This window comes from Cynoglossus semilaevis, chromosome 5 (assembly GCF_000523025.1).
Source record: "Cynoglossus semilaevis isolate Cse_v1.0 chromosome 5, Cse_v1.0, whole genome shotgun sequence".
In the NCBI taxonomy this organism is placed as follows: domain Eukaryota; kingdom Metazoa; phylum Chordata; class Actinopteri; order Pleuronectiformes; family Cynoglossidae; genus Cynoglossus; species Cynoglossus semilaevis.
In genome coordinates, this window is record NC_024311.1 from 7,330,741 (window position 1) to 7,345,890 (window position 15,150).

The window sequence follows — 15,150 nt, forward strand, 5'->3', positions numbered from 1 at the left end:
GTCAAAGACCCCTGCTTCAAAACAGGAGATGGACTCATACAGGTAAAGGCCACATAGTCAGAGTTACGCTGCTACTGATGGAGGATAATAAACCAATTTGAAAGACATTATGCGCCTATGTTTGGGGTTTTCTTTTCATGAATGACTGTTTGCACTGTAAAAATTGCACCTAAGAATGTTGTGTGTTTGTATGTTCCGTTGTTACAATTACAATAAAGAATGCAGATTCTGAAAATAAACAGAATTATTTAGAATTTACATGTGACCTTTTTTGTATGTAAATAGTTGGTTTTGGTAAAAAATATTACTTTATAACATTAGTCTAAATCTAAGTAAGTAATTACTTGGGGTGTGTACTGTACGGAATCTGGCAGTACGATAATTATCGCGACACGGGCATTGATACGATATATTACGATAAACGGATACTATAGGCACAGCGTTATTGAGTTTGTTTTTTGTTTTTTTAATAATGTAGCTAGTTAAAGTGTCACCATAGTAAAGACAATGCTGTTCCATCTCAACTTCAGGTTACTATTATTGGGACAGAGCAAAACACAAAAATGAACGTTTGTCGCCTTAATGTTTTTTCTTTCTTTCCCGTAGCTCTATGAAAATTTCATCAATGACTTCGAACACCGGTGATGTATAATGTTATGATTCACAAGATTAAATGATATAATTACAGTAATTGATGTGGTGCTAATTTCATGTTCCACACTGCTCCCACAGAATCAACCCACTGTCCCTGGTGGAGATTATCCTGTATGTTGCTAGGCAGATGTCAGGTAATGGCACTGTGACCACTGTTTTTTTTTCTCTCATTAAGTCACCCACCAGTAGCAAAGTTAAACAAAATATTTTTTGTAAAGGTGTTTAAACAACTTCATTGTTTTAGGTAAAGAAAAGTTCAGCAAATGAATAAATAAATAAAAGAGAAAAATGTATTATTTCACCTTCGCATCACAGGAGTTGACAAGTTGACTGCTCAGAGAAAATTTGAACAACAGTATTTTTGATTTGATTAAAAAATGCAAATTATCCCACATCCTGCTGTGTGCACAGACCTACAAACACAAGGTATTTTTCTGTTCTCAGAGCCAAAGGATGCCATCACTTTTCTCGAGAAAACCAAGGAAAAGGTATGACAATGAGATCAGATTAATTACCGATATATTTTTTTTCTTTCAAACCTAATTAAATGTGTGAACACATGCGATGCAGGTGAAAAGCAGCGACGAAGCCGTCATCCTCTGCAAGACGTCCATCGGCAGCCTGAAGCTGGAAATCAACGACCTTCCTGCCACAAAGGTCAGAGCTGCTCTTTGTTCACAGCCTGCTGCTGCTGTGAAATCATGAACCTGTCAGCCCAGAACAAACAGCAACGCTGCATCTCATCTCACTCAGATGTGGTGTGAAAATTCCCATTCATTATTTCCAGGTGTATTTTTGTCAGATTCATAACTGGTTAATTCAGTTTAACACGGGTCACCAACCTTAGAAACTGTTAGCTACTTCAAGGACACTCAGTAATATGAAGAGCTTCTTTTTGCCATGCACCCCCCTAAAGGACAGAAGTTCCTCGAATTGAAATACTATTATTTTTTTGGAGCACACCCTGCGGGCACCTTAGGCAGTCTGCGATGATACTCTGCTGTCAGCCTCACTGTAACATTTTACGATTTAGAAACGTCGTCTGTTCTTTCAGAAACTGATCGAGGAGGTCGAGGAAATGTTGAATAATTTGCCGGGTGTGACATCCGTACACGGTCGGTTTTACGACCTCAGCAGCAAGTATTACCGCATCATTGGGAACCACGCCTCATACTACAAAGACGCTCTGCGCTACCTGGGCTGTGTGGACATCAGAGACCTCCCAGGTGAGACAAACAGGGTTTTTCCCTCATTGTCCGCGACATGTGGTGTCAGCAACCTGCTGGTCTAATCGTTGTCCACTCTGCAGAGACGGAGAAACAGGAGAGGGCGTTCACGCTCGGACTGGCCGGACTCTTAGGAGAAGGAGTTTACAACTTTGGAGAGCTGGTGTGGTTTTCACTCTGACGCTTGTCAACAGGTGTGTCCCCCACGCCGCCAAAAATAATAATTGTCGCTGTTCTTCTTTTTTTTTCCCACCATGCAGCTGATGCATCCTGTGCTGGAAACTCTGAGGAACACAGACAAGCAGTGGCTCATTGATACACTATATGCCTTCAATGGAGGCAACGTAGAGAAATTCCAGGGCTTCAAGTCTGCCTGGGGCCAACAGGTAAACCAAAGTGTCCTGTTCGTTCAACATACCTGCCAGAATGACATACACTACGTTACTGAGCACCAACGCATGTTTTCTTCTCTCCCGACTACAGCCGGACCTCGCAGCCCATGAGGCGAAACTGATGCAGAAAATCCAGCTGCTGTGTGTCATGGAGGTGAGAGTACACACACACACACACAGAAAACATGAAACATTTTGCATGGTGACACGGTTTCAAGATTTTAATAAAATTGTTAGCATTTTTCTTATTACCAGTGTTAGGAATTCTGTGTATGTCAGAACGGTCACTCAGCTGCAGAGGCTCAAACTTGTCCTTTCTCCCACAGATGACTTTCACTCGTCCTTCCAACCACAGACAGTTGACCTTCACAGAGATCGCTCAGAGCACCAAGGTCCCCGTGAACGAGGTCAGTGTTCGTGAATGTCAAATGTTTTCCATCAGTGATCGAGGATGGATTTGGATGGGGAAAAAACAGTGTCTGGTGTTGTCCTGCAGGTGGAGCTGCTGGTGATGAAAGCTCTGTCCGTGGGTCTGGTCAAAGGCAACATCGACGAGGTGGATCAGAAGGTGCAGATGACCTGGGTACAACCCCGAGTCCTGGATCTGCAGCAGGTGGGTGTCACCACCGTGTCGGTGAGTAAATGTTTCAAACCACCAGTGTGGACCCAGTCCAACGTTCCTGTCGCCTCTGCTCCCAGATCAAAAGTATGAAGGAGCGGCTGGACTCCTGGTGCGGAGATGTGAAGAACATGGCGATGCTGGTGGAGCAGCAGGCACATGACATCCTCACCTAAGCCGCCCCCTCCTCCTCAGAGAGCGAATCCCCCCCACCCCACCTGTGTCAAAGCTTTTGATTTGACTGTGTTTTTTCTTTCTACCGGATATATTTCTTTTGTCATGGATTACCTGTAAAATACACCTTTTACAAATAAACATTACTGTTTTCATCGCCTCAGGATGAGTTTCTTCCACTGTTTTGGGTGGTGATAGTTCAGTGACAAATATTTATGTACTCAACATATTTTTAAAAATGTTTCTTTTAAATCTTACAGCACGATGTAAATTAACTGTGTGGCTAGAACGCTATTATTATTAACACTGTTTTAATTACTAACAAATCTATCATGTGACTTAGCTTGTTTAGTTGTTGTCACAGCCTCTTCCTTTGTCCTGCCACTTAAATATTTATATAAATATACTATATTTTGTCAGCATTCCATTGGCATATATGTAAATATATATACACATACATATGTATAAATATATACAGTATATATATATATATTTAGTAGGGATGTCCAATATTAACTTTTTGACGATATGACAAACACCTAATTTCCGATTCCATTTTATGGTGCGTTCAGTCGTACGAAGATTTCCGATACTGCCTTCAGTTATTGATTGATCCAATGATACCAGTCAGGTGACAACACTGGGAGATAATGATGCAGCGCCCTCTGCTGCTGAGCGTTACACAGAGACAAACTTTGCTTAGATTTTTTTTTAACAAGAGAAACAGCTAAAAAAAGTGTTAGGGAGAGAAAAATGTTGTCAGTGGATCGATAACCTCAGAAACCTGAAGTTATCAGAAGAAGGGACTGCTGAGTCGAAGAGGAGCCAAAACCAGTCTGGATAATGAGGAAGAGCAGGATGAAATCCCTGGAGAGAGAGAGAGAGAGAGAGAGAGAGAGCACTGTGCATGCAGCATCCCTCTGTCTCTATCTCTTTAAGAGAGAAGGAGTGTGGCTGTGTGTGTGTGTGGGGGAGGGGTATTGGCTGGGGTGGAACAGTCCTGTAATGAGCTGATTTTAGAGAGGGAGAGAGAGAGAGAGTGGGAGAAGGAGAGCGATAGAAAGAGGGAGGCAGAAAACAGGAGAGGGCTGATGACTGGGTGAAATCAGGATACAACAACAATTAAGACTGAGGCCGTCGCAGGGAAAAAGGAAGAGGAGTATTTCATTTTCCATCTCGGTTTGTCTGCAGGTCGCAGTGAGGAGAGAGAGAGAGACTTCCACTGACCGACGTCTACCAAGGTTTGTGAGCAAGTGTTTGTGTGTCTGTGTGTCTTTAAGCTCCAGCCTGATTCCAGGCCATGCTGCTGTGCTCTCCTGATGTGGGTTTTTTCCTAACAGCATCCTGGGTGCAGCAGCGGTGGCGGAGATATTGGTGTCGGCGCCCCCTCTTTACTGTTTCCCTCTGTGAGCTGATGTTGCAGCAGGGATGTGGAGATACTGTAATGTCTGACTGAGCTAATCTGGGATGCTGCTGTCGCTGCCACTCTGAGGGCCTCTGGGACTACAGGAACCAACCTAGGCCTCGCTCCCTCGGAGCGCCCCGCTGCACAGTGGAGACAGCGGGCTGCCGAGCACCGTGGCTGTGAGGGAGGAAGGTGGGGGAAGGATGGGGAGCCCACCGAGCCAGAATGCCCGCGAGGAGCCGTGTGTACGGCTGCTGCGTTATCGGCTCCAGAGCCACCGCTGAGGCTATGATTGCTTCTCCATCACAAGGTGATGCTCTTTGTTTCCACAGTGAGGAGCCAGTGTTTTACATCCTGAGCTAGCAGCAGAGGGGGAGTGGAGGCCCTGCTCCTCCATGCTGCCTGATTCAGACCAGGCCTCCTCCCTCCTTCCTCCCTCGGACTCAAACCAGGCTCTTGTTTTTTTCTCTTTCTGAACATTCTAAGGATTTGCCTAAACCTGTTTCATGCATGTCCACTGGAGGCAGGTTTGACTTTGATGATGGGGGGTCGTACTGCGGGGGGTGGGAACAGGGTAAGGCCCACGGCCGGGGTGTTTGCACAGGGCCCCAGGGTCAGGGCGAGTATGCCGGGGCATGGAGCCACGGCTTCGAAGTCCTGGGCGTGTACACGTGGCCCAGCGGGAACAGCTATCAGGGTACCTGGGCGCAAGGTAAGCGCCATGGCATCGGCGTGGAGAGCAAGGGCCGCTGGGAGTACAGAGGAGAGTGGACGCAGGGTTTTAAAGGCCGTTACGGGCAGCTGGAGAGCACAGCCAGTGGAGCCCGGTACGAGGGGACGTGGAGCAACGGGCTGCAGGATGGCTACGGCACCGAAACCTACTCCGATGGAGGTAAGGCTAACACTCAACAGTCCGTCGTTAGCATCACATGACGATTTATGTTTGTATCCCAAAACACAACAAGTGAATTTCCTCAAGTGGTCCTGTTGGGGCTGAGGGGGAAGGGGGGGTCACAGACTGGAGTCTTGCCATTGGGTGGACGGTTGTTGTCGATGGTGGCGCTACATCACCACGCAACAACAGAAATCAGGATCTGGAGTCAGAAAATAACAACTTCCTGTTTGGTAACTCACAGGTTAAAAAAAGCCGTCCCCTCACGACCGCCACCTCTGCTCATCACCCCGCTGTTCTTAAAAGTCTCAGTAGTAAGAGGAGGCGGCAGGTCAGCGTGTCACCAGAGGCCCCCGCTGCTCCCTGCCGCTGTCACTCTCCAGTTCTTATTCCCTTAATGACTTCAGGGATTTGTTATCTAGGACGTTTGATCACGGACGCAAGCTGCACAGCACAGGACCCGAATGATGAAGACGGAAAGTGAGGTCAATAAGTGACGCAGCTGGAGTGAATGCAGGGTGTGTGTGTGTGTGTGTGTGTGTGCGTGCGTGTGTGTGTGCTGTACCAAGGTAGAAGAAGAAAAAGCGAGGCAGGAAAACATTAAAAACGACTGCGTCACGCGACAGCTCCGCTCCGCTCTTCTGCTCACGTGGAAGACCACCAACAGATGAATTTAGCACGCACGAGCTGACACATTTTCCACAACCCAATAAATATGCTGTTGTCTTACAAACACACACACCAAACGTGAAGCTTTTCTTCAGCACCACGGACAGCTCCAGATCTCTTAAGAGCCGAATAATAACCAAAGAAGTTCGTAAGATTTATTTCTGGGTAAAAACATTTTAGTTATAAATACAAAGAAAAACGACTCCTTGACGAGTCACTCACACACTCACCCGACAGGTGACCACCTGACTCTGGTTCACCATGTTTTCATGGAGGACCAGGGGAAGTACTGCAGTACTCCAGTCATGAATCCAAATGTATTTCTTTGTCTAAAGACGGACTCTTGGAGATTAAACTGGCACTCAAACTTTTTTGTGACTTGGACTAAAAACCAAGAAATTTAACTAGAGACTAAACATGATCCAAAACTCTCCTGGCTCAGAACTTCATCTGTAATATATCGTATTGTTCCCCCATGTATCATGATACGTATCATATCACCAGAATCTTGCCAATACACAGGCCTAGTGTGTGTAAATGACAACGATAATTGTGACAGCTCTAATTCTAAGCAAATGAGACGGAACCGGAGAACCAGAAGATTGTTCTCAACAACATAAAAAGTTTTGCAGCCACACTGAGCCAATTCGGAGAATTTAATTCACAAATTGTCTTACTCCCTGTGAAACCTGTGCCTGTTTAGTTGAACACAGAATCTATTGATTTACTGTAAACTTTGGTTTGCTTCAGTCGTTGTGTGTTTCATTTAAACACCTTCACTGTGTAACACTGTGGTTCTGTCCATGTTTCCTCCAGGAACCTACCAGGGTCAGTGGCTGGGCGGGATGCGTCATGGCTATGGCGTACGGCAGAGTGTGCCGTACGGCATGGCGGCGGTCATTCTCTTTCCTCTGAGAACCTCAATAAACTCCCTACGTTCTGAGCACAGCCACGGCCCTCCGGCTGCTCTGGAGGATACAAATGCCACCACCCCAACAGACGGGGTGGTGGCCGGGCTGGCCGGCAGTCCCGTGGGTCGAGGCGGCTTTGCTCTGACAGCTCCAAGTGAAGCCGAACGCCAGAGGAAGAGGAAAGGCCGTTTCCGCCAGTCCATCCTCAGTGGTCTAAAGCTGCGGCGCTCAGAGTCTAAAAGCTCTCTGGCCAGTCAGCTCAGCAAGCAGAGCTCCTTCTGCAGCGAGGCCGGCATGAGCACCGTCAGCTCGGCCGCTTCCGACATCCACTCCAACGCCAGTGAGACTGAGCAGGGCGCCCCCGTGGACGCAACTGTCACTGAAATGTATGCGGGGGAATGGAGGAGCGACCACAGGGCTGGCTGGGGCATCAGTCGGCGCTCGGACGGCCTTCATTACACAGGCGAGTGGGCGGGGAACAAGAGACACGGTTACGGCTGCACCACCTTCCCTGACGGCACCAAGGAAGAAGGAAAGTATAAGCAGAACGTGCTAGTGAGCGGGAAACGCAAGAACCTGATTCCACTGAGGGCCAGTAAGATCAGGGAGAAGGTGGACCGCGCTGTGGAGGCCGCGGAGAAGGCTGCGGACATCGCCAAGCAGAAGGCACAGATCGCCATGTCAAGGTAAGACGCCTCCTTTTGTCTGTCCAGCCTGGGACAAACCCATGTGAAAATGTTATTGACAAAGTCGGGGGTTGACGACCTTTGGACACGGACTGTATCACATGTCCACCTCCAAACGTCACACAGCGTCTGGACGTCGTGTTTGTCTACATTCCTTGTTGGTCAAGGAATTATTTTAGGGATGTCCGATATTAACTTTTTGCCGATATTGTTCAAACACTTGATTTCCGGGGAGGTGGTGGCCTGGTGGCGCCTTCTCACTAAGGTAATGGGTTAAAGCAGCGTTTCTCATTTATTTTTTGCCCCCCCCCCGACAAAAGAATACCAAACATGTCATTCATCTACTGTATATTTTTGCAACAGACAAACTCGATAATCAATAATCCTGACAAAAGAATACCAAACATGTCACTGTATATTTTTGCAACAGACAAACTCATCGCAGCCGGTGGCTGTGTGTGTTTTCACCTGTTTTTTAGAATTAATGACATGAAAAACAATCATTTGTTTTGCTTCCTGGAGTTTGGTTTCTACCGTGCATCTTGGAGGGACTGCAGTATTTAATGTCACAGTATTTCTTTGGCATTTGTTTTCACACCCAGTCAAATAGTGACAATTATTTCTTCTAAGGGGAAACTATTTTTCACTGTTTCCATCATAAAACTTTATTTTTCTTCTCTGCGACTGGCTGGTAATTATTGTTGTTGCCTTGAAAGCCTGTTGCTCACTTGCTTTTCATAAACATTCAGACAAACCATGGGTCACTGGGGAGGGGGGGTTGTTGACACTGGCTGTGGTTTGACGTCATCACACACCTCACCCAATGAGAGCCACCCAATGAGAGGTCAACTATGGTCCACGGGCCAGATACGGCCCACTGGGCTCTCTAATCTGGCCCACCAACCACTGGTGCAGGGTGTGGTAAAGACAACAACACGCTAAACCAGGGGTGTCCACACTTTTTTGTCTTGGGAGCTACTTTTTAAATGACCAGGGTAAAGTGATCTACCTACATTGAAAACTTCTATGATTCTTACTTTAACCCTATTGATTAGCATCTTAAAGTAGAATTACATTTATAATTTTTAATTATTATTTTTTAAAATGTGATTGCTCTTGACCTACCAGCACTCCCTTTGAGAGCAACTGGTAGATCCCGATCTACTATTGGGCAGCTCTAAACTGCTCTAAACCATACTCTAAGATCTGGTGGGCCACAAAAATTGATGACGTGGGCCAAACATGGCCTGCGGGCCTTGGGTTTGACATATGTGATTTCATTCATATGTGATTTCATTCATGACAGATTTCACATCTGACAAGTTACAGATGTGAAATCTGTTGAAAATACTGTAAATCACACACACACACACACACACACCTGACTTGTCTCTCTGTGTCTTGTGTGTTGAGGATGAGCCACGCCCGGGGGAAGGCCGAGGCAGCTGAGGGAGTGGCACAGAAGGCCATGGAGGAGTGTCGACTCGCTCGCATCGCTGCCAAAGAGCTCTCCCCCTCGTTTCACATCTACGGCAATGGTGAGTTCACAGCAGGTGGCGCTGCAGGTCGTAGTCTGTCCTGTCTGAGCATGAACGTCCTACAGGTGTTAACCCAGGGGTGAGTGGACTTTGCAGTGAGATCTCAGGCTGTGGCCCACCAGTGTAGGTAGGAACCAGGACGTTCTACGTGGACTCACATTATGGAAACTAAATGTTGTGTCCACAATTTATGTGAATAATCCTAATCCTAATTCTAACTGCAAACTGACAAAACAGTCCCTCACTCAAGTGGGGGAGGGGTTGCAAAATGGCTCCACAAAATAATTTTTTGAAGAAAAGTACAGTGGGGCTTCATGAAACGGGTTTTCCAAGTTACGAGTCAGCAAGATTTCTCGACCCTGTCGCCCTGTCGTGTTCTCTGTCCCTCGTGGAGTTATTATACCCATTTTTATAACAATAATATACATTTTTTTCTAAATTATTAATATTTCATATTATCAATATATTTGTTTATATCTATGTTTGGATGTTTAGATGGGGGTTATTTAATTATTAATAGAATATTTCTGGGGGGCTGGAACAAATTAATTGATTTTTAGTTATTTTTAATGGGGACAATGCGATTGAGATCCTTAGAACCAGTAACAAACACACACACACACCTACACACACACAGTTGGTTCCTGGAGCCAAGTCCTTTCACTGGTGTCGTCCTCCTACTGTTTTCACAGGACTGGAGTGTCAGAGGCCTCAGCAGAAGGGGACCAAGGACAAAGACCACGAGGTTATTTCCACGGGAACAGACAGTCCGGAGCTATGCACGCCTGACACTACGCCACCTGTAATAACACCAGATCTTAGCCCTGTGCTGAGCGTGCCCACGTCGCCTCCCCACAGTCCGCCAAAACACGCCCACCGCCCCAGAAATGCCTGCTTCATGCGTCAGAGTGCAGTGGATGACCAAGGTGGGGCTGAGATCCAGGTGCTGGTGGAGGGGCGCGGCGTGGACCTGCAGAAAGGAGCGGCTAACAGCTGGAAAGATGAAATGTATCCGGAGCAGGCGGGCAGCAGCCGTTCCACCACGCCGTCCCTCCTGGAGGAGCAGGAGGGGCAAGTCAACGGGCACGAGCACGTGCCCCTCCCCAACCACAAACCACCAGACAAATCCTACTCCAATCACAAGTCCAAGGAGCACGTTTCCTCCTACCGGGTGAGGGAGCACTCCTCGTCCAACCAAAAGCCCTCTAAGCATGCCTCTTCCAATCACAAGTCAAGGGAGTACTCCTCTTCCAATCACAAAACATGGGATCATTCCTCCAACAATCACAAGCCCTGCGATCACACTTCTTCCAACTACAAGCCGCAGGTGCACATTTTATCCAATCACAAGGCCTTGGAACATAATATGTCCAATCACAAGACGTCTGAGCATGGTTCCACCAATCACAACTCCCAAGATTATATCTACTCCAATCACAATGCAAAGGACCACGTCTCTTCCACATACAGCCCACGAAAGCATGTCTACTCCAACCACCATCCAAAGCAGCACAACCCGCCCAACCACAAGCTAACCAAGCATGCTGTAATCGACCAAAGGCTCGATGGCGTCACCGTGGGCTGGACTGGTGACAGCACCCTCAGGTGGAGCCCCGCCCACTCACGCCTCACAGAGCAGGACGAGGAGAGGACGAACGACTACACGGTGGACATGAGGCTTCAGTGTCCGGACTCTCAGTTGTCACAGGGCCTGGACCAGGGGTCGCCGGCCCCCAAAAACAACAGGCTACGATCACGGGGACTACGGCCGGTCAGAGAAGGATCCGTGGACTCTGTACAGATGCTGGACAACCTGAACGTGGGAGCAGAGATGGAGAAGTGGCCACTGCACAGAGACCTCACCCTCTCCCCACCCCTGAAATCTCAACCAATCACTCTGGAGCAGGAAGGAGAGAATCTCACCCTCAAATCAAACTCAGTGAGTTTTTCATGTTCCGTTTTGTCATTGTACTGTAGGTACGGTAACAGGTGGACCAGTGGGGGGACCTGTGTTTCTAGTCTTTGGAGACGTGTCTGTGAAGGGTTGAGGTGTTGGTTAATGCGAGGCGTTTCGGCCTCATCAGTGTCTCAAAGCCAGTCCTAAATGGACTTTTGTCGAGTTAGCTTCGTGACTAGCCTCAGAATACTTTCACTTCGTCTTCCAGTTCTCATCTCTATCTTACGACTTTCTAATGAAGCCTGTGGGTAACACTGCCTCGTCCCAGTCATCAGTGTTGACAGCCAATAGTACATAATAATAATAATTATTATTATTATAACAAAATAATAACAATAATAATTAATAACAATCAATTCCAATATAATACAATTATAATCATTTTATTATTATTTTAAAAATTGTGTGTGATTTTTTTTTCTTACAATTCTTGGTTGATTTATAATTTTAATAACTTGTGCCTATGTTGCCGTCAAACAGCGGGTATTTGTGTCTGTTCTTCTACTAACCATTATTTTTTCTCTTGTCTTCCAGGGCTCCAACTCAATTCTGGTGGTTATGGTTATTTTACTCAATATCGGCGTAGCCATTCTTTTCATTCACTTTTTTATTTAAAGCTTATTCATTCATGAAATCCTAACAACTTCCACCTTATTATTATGATTATTATTATGATTATTATTATTTTTGAACCGGACGGTCATTCTGCCTGTTGGACCGGAGCCCCCAGCCTGAGTGAAGACACAACGGAACCCCCCCCCCGTCTCCCTCTGCTGTTACCACTTGTCCAATCAAAGCCCACTTCACTCTTAGCACCGTTCCATCTCACGTGCTTGTTTTTGACGTGCGACCGCAGACGACGGGAAGGTGACGGATGAGGAGTAGGCAGCTTAAAACAAGCACAGTGTACCAGGACCACGTGCATGTGTTCAGGGGGCCGGAGATGGCCCCTCACATCACCACCGCTCCAGGTTTCTCCTGGTTTGTGTGAGATACATGCTGCCGCGGAGCATGACACACAAACGGCCGACCTTTCATTTCACCCGTGCAGTCTCCTTGTTTGCCCTTTAACCTTTGGTCCCGCTCAGAGCCGCTCAGTCTCAGACCCCCGGTCATACTATGCTACTTACAGAACTATGCTGCAGAGTAGATCCATTTTAAAGGGCTCCGTCATTACTTTTCTCTCTTTGTTTTCGATATGAACATGAACACACGCAACCATTGCATGGGGCTGCGTGGGGCTTTAAAAAAATGCATCCTCTATCCCTTTAACATCACTGCTCCGTCTCCATCTTGACCGTCCCCGCACCCACTGACGGACACTCCACATCCACCTGGTCCCAGAATCTGACCAGATTCCAGTTTGATTAGCCAATCAAACGTCAGCGACCAACACAGACCATCACCTGGAGGGACGGTTCCCACAGAGTCATGGTGACGTTTTCTGTCGGCACATTAACACTCACACACACTAACATGCAAAAACCTCTCCATCCGACACACGTGTAACCGCTGACACACTGAGGATTCAGCCTTGGCCCTTTGTACAGCCTGGAGACTGTTATGTTATAGCCAATAATTCTATATATCTGTGTATGTCATTATTATTCCAGTTTGTTACTTTTGCATTTTGCGAGACAGAGAGGATGCCGCGTGCCTCGTATCTAGTCATTTTTACGTCTCTGGTTGATTTAGAACACGGCACTATTATTGACGACAAAGGAAATATCCTGCCCTGTGACCTACCATTCCAACCTGCTAAACCTTCCTCTTAAATCTGAATTGGCATGCACTGTTTCTTCTCTCTCTCTCTCTTCTCTTTCTTTCTTTCTCTCTCTCTCTCTCTTTCTCTCTTTAGCTCAGTTCACATTTTTGGACCCATTATAAATCGAATGCTCGGGTTTCTACGCTGTCATTTCTGGACACGCTCCGGGGCCAGATGAGATTTTCTTTTCTCAGCATGTTTGTTTCGCCTGCTCAACTCCAAAAGTGTCAGTTTGTCCGTTTCTTCCTTTCGTCTCTTTTATCCGGCAACACAAGGCTACACGAGACACGGAGAGCAGTGTAAAATAAACGCTCGCTTCTAACTCTCAGTGGACGCTGAGAATGTTCCCAGTTTATGAATGATATAAAAGAAAACTCTCTGCTACTGTATGTTTTGTACTTCGCACCCAGTGGCATCATCATGTTGTGACATCATTGCATGCCCGAGCATGCTCTTTCTTACTCTTTGGTTTATGAGGTTGTTTCAAAGTTAATGTGGAGAAAATAAGGAAATGTTTGAAATGATTGGAGTTTGGTGTGGTTATTAAAAGAAACACAGTTTGTTTTTACTTGAACACAACCTACAGCAGCTACTTCCACTGCATGAAGTGAACTGCCATGCAGGTTTCTATAACGGTGGGGCGTGGACCCCGTGTGGGTCAGTGTGCCATGCAGGTTTCTATAACGCTGGGGCGTGGACCCCGTGTGGGTCAGTGCAGTACACTGATCTGGTCACATGATAGTGATAATGATTTTCTTTTTTTTTTTTACTTCAAGACCATTTCTACTGAATTTGTGGATTGTTGGGTTTTTTTTTTACTCAAACTTACTGCCTAAATTTTGTTCCAGTCAGAACATAAATACAATATTCAGTATATCGTCAGAATGAGCAAGAGTTAAATTAAACTTGATTTATGAAGTATAACCTGAGACAGTGTTTCCCAGTCCTAGTACTGTATAAAACAAAATCAAAAAGTCAAAACCCATCAGTGGCGCCCCCTGATGACTGCATTCTTTTTACAAATTAAACACAATATGGAAATTATGTCAAAACAGAGAACATACTTTATATTGATGAATACCAAAAGTTAATAATCATTTTCTATAATGATACAGTTGTTCCTTCCCCTGCCTAGAGGCTGCTCCTCAAGGTTTAAGGAAAGGATCAAACTCCAGCTGTTTGGTAGACGAGCTTATCTACATCTACATACCAACACCCACCCTCTGTGCATATCAGTGTGTACAAATACTGCAAGGCCAAAATATACATATACATTACCTGAAATCTCAGGATACAAACAAAGACAGAACGGGATTCTTGAATTAAGATTCCTTTTTTTTTTTTACTCCCACACCTGTAAAACAGTGGGAAACAAAACACAAACAACAGTAATTATTATGGTTGGCACACGTCTGTGTAGTACGAGAAGAAATAGAAACACACAATTGCTTGGAGCGGTGGGTGTTGGTGTGACAGCTGCTCCTGAAAATCCATTACAGTTAAAGCTAAAGATATGTGTAAGGAATATATGGGTAAATAAGCATCTTGTATACTTCAGAGGTCAAAGAAGCTACAGACCAAAGAGCCGTACCAAGCCGTGGATCATTGTATATCGGATCGCGGATTTCTTTTTATTTATTTATTTTTAATTAACGCTGGTACATTTCGGTATTTTATTTTGAAAAACAATCACTTCCGTGCGTTCAGCTTTTCAGTGCTTGACTCAATTGCAGTTTTTTAAATTTATTTTCTGTGTACCTCACTCTAACCGGAAAGAGCTACATGTGAAAGGTAATACAACTAAAATAAAGTAATAATAACATGTACAATTTAAGACAAATACTTAATTGTATAAAACACACTTTATTGTGTTTTGTCATGTGTGTGAAATTAATCGGCCCATAGCTCAAATAATAGCATTTACCTTAATTTACCATGCACTGTAGTTCAGGGGAGATCTAGTAAATACCAAGAATATTTTACATATTTTTCATTACGTTGTCACTGATCCAAATGAAACCGCTACGGGAGACATTTAGCGTCATCACCCTTTGACAGATTACTTGACAGATCACAACTAGGCCTTTCAGTGGCTGTTCTCGGGTCACCATCGTCTTGAATTTGCAAAACACTGCCCCCTTCTGTGTCGATGGAGAAACGCCTTAGTTAATATCAGCATCTGTTGTAAAATCTTTCTTACTAAAATTGACACAGTGAGGTCAAGTAAAGTCAGAGTTGCTTCTGTTCGGTAAAACCTCGTTT

The 15,150-nt window shown here is 45.6% G+C and overlaps 2 protein-coding genes across 3 annotated transcripts in view; both read left to right on the forward strand.

The window, feature by feature from the left end:
- psmd13 (proteasome 26S subunit, non-ATPase 13) overlaps positions 1-3,229 on the forward strand; it is a 4,176-nt gene extending 947 nt beyond the window's left edge. Inside the window, 12 exon segments of the mRNA XM_017032695.2 lie at positions 1-42; positions 607-641; positions 733-788; positions 1,099-1,142; positions 1,225-1,311; positions 1,709-1,880; positions 1,964-2,043; positions 2,141-2,266; positions 2,364-2,426; positions 2,599-2,679; positions 2,769-2,885; positions 2,972-3,229. Of these exon segments, the coding sequence (XP_016888184.1) occupies positions 1-42; positions 607-641; positions 733-788; positions 1,099-1,142; positions 1,225-1,311; positions 1,709-1,880; positions 1,964-2,043; positions 2,141-2,266; positions 2,364-2,426; positions 2,599-2,679; positions 2,769-2,885; positions 2,972-3,067 (999 nt within the window). The 3' untranslated portion in view covers positions 3,068-3,229.
- Positions 3,230-3,602: 373 nt separating this feature from the next.
- jph3a (junctophilin 3a) lies at positions 3,603-14,142 on the forward strand. Of its 2 annotated transcripts, XM_008310222.3 has the most exons (7): positions 3,628-4,306; positions 4,406-5,362; positions 6,848-7,628; positions 9,042-9,166; positions 9,859-11,105; positions 11,658-13,511; positions 13,563-14,142. In XM_008310222.3, exons 2-6 carry the CDS (start codon positions 4,981-4,983, stop codon positions 11,736-11,738), a joined length of 2,616 nt encoding a protein of 871 aa, XP_008308444.1. In that variant the 5' UTR covers positions 3,628-4,306; positions 4,406-4,980; the 3' UTR covers positions 11,739-13,511; positions 13,563-14,142. The 2 variants fall into 2 exon arrangements, with proteins under 2 accessions (XP_024911395.1, XP_008308444.1); XM_025055627.1 differs by lacking the exons at positions 9,042-9,166; positions 9,859-11,105; positions 11,658-13,511; positions 13,563-14,142 and having other exon boundaries at positions 3,603-4,306; positions 6,848-7,964.
- The last annotated feature ends 1,008 nt before the right edge of the window (positions 14,143-15,150 follow it).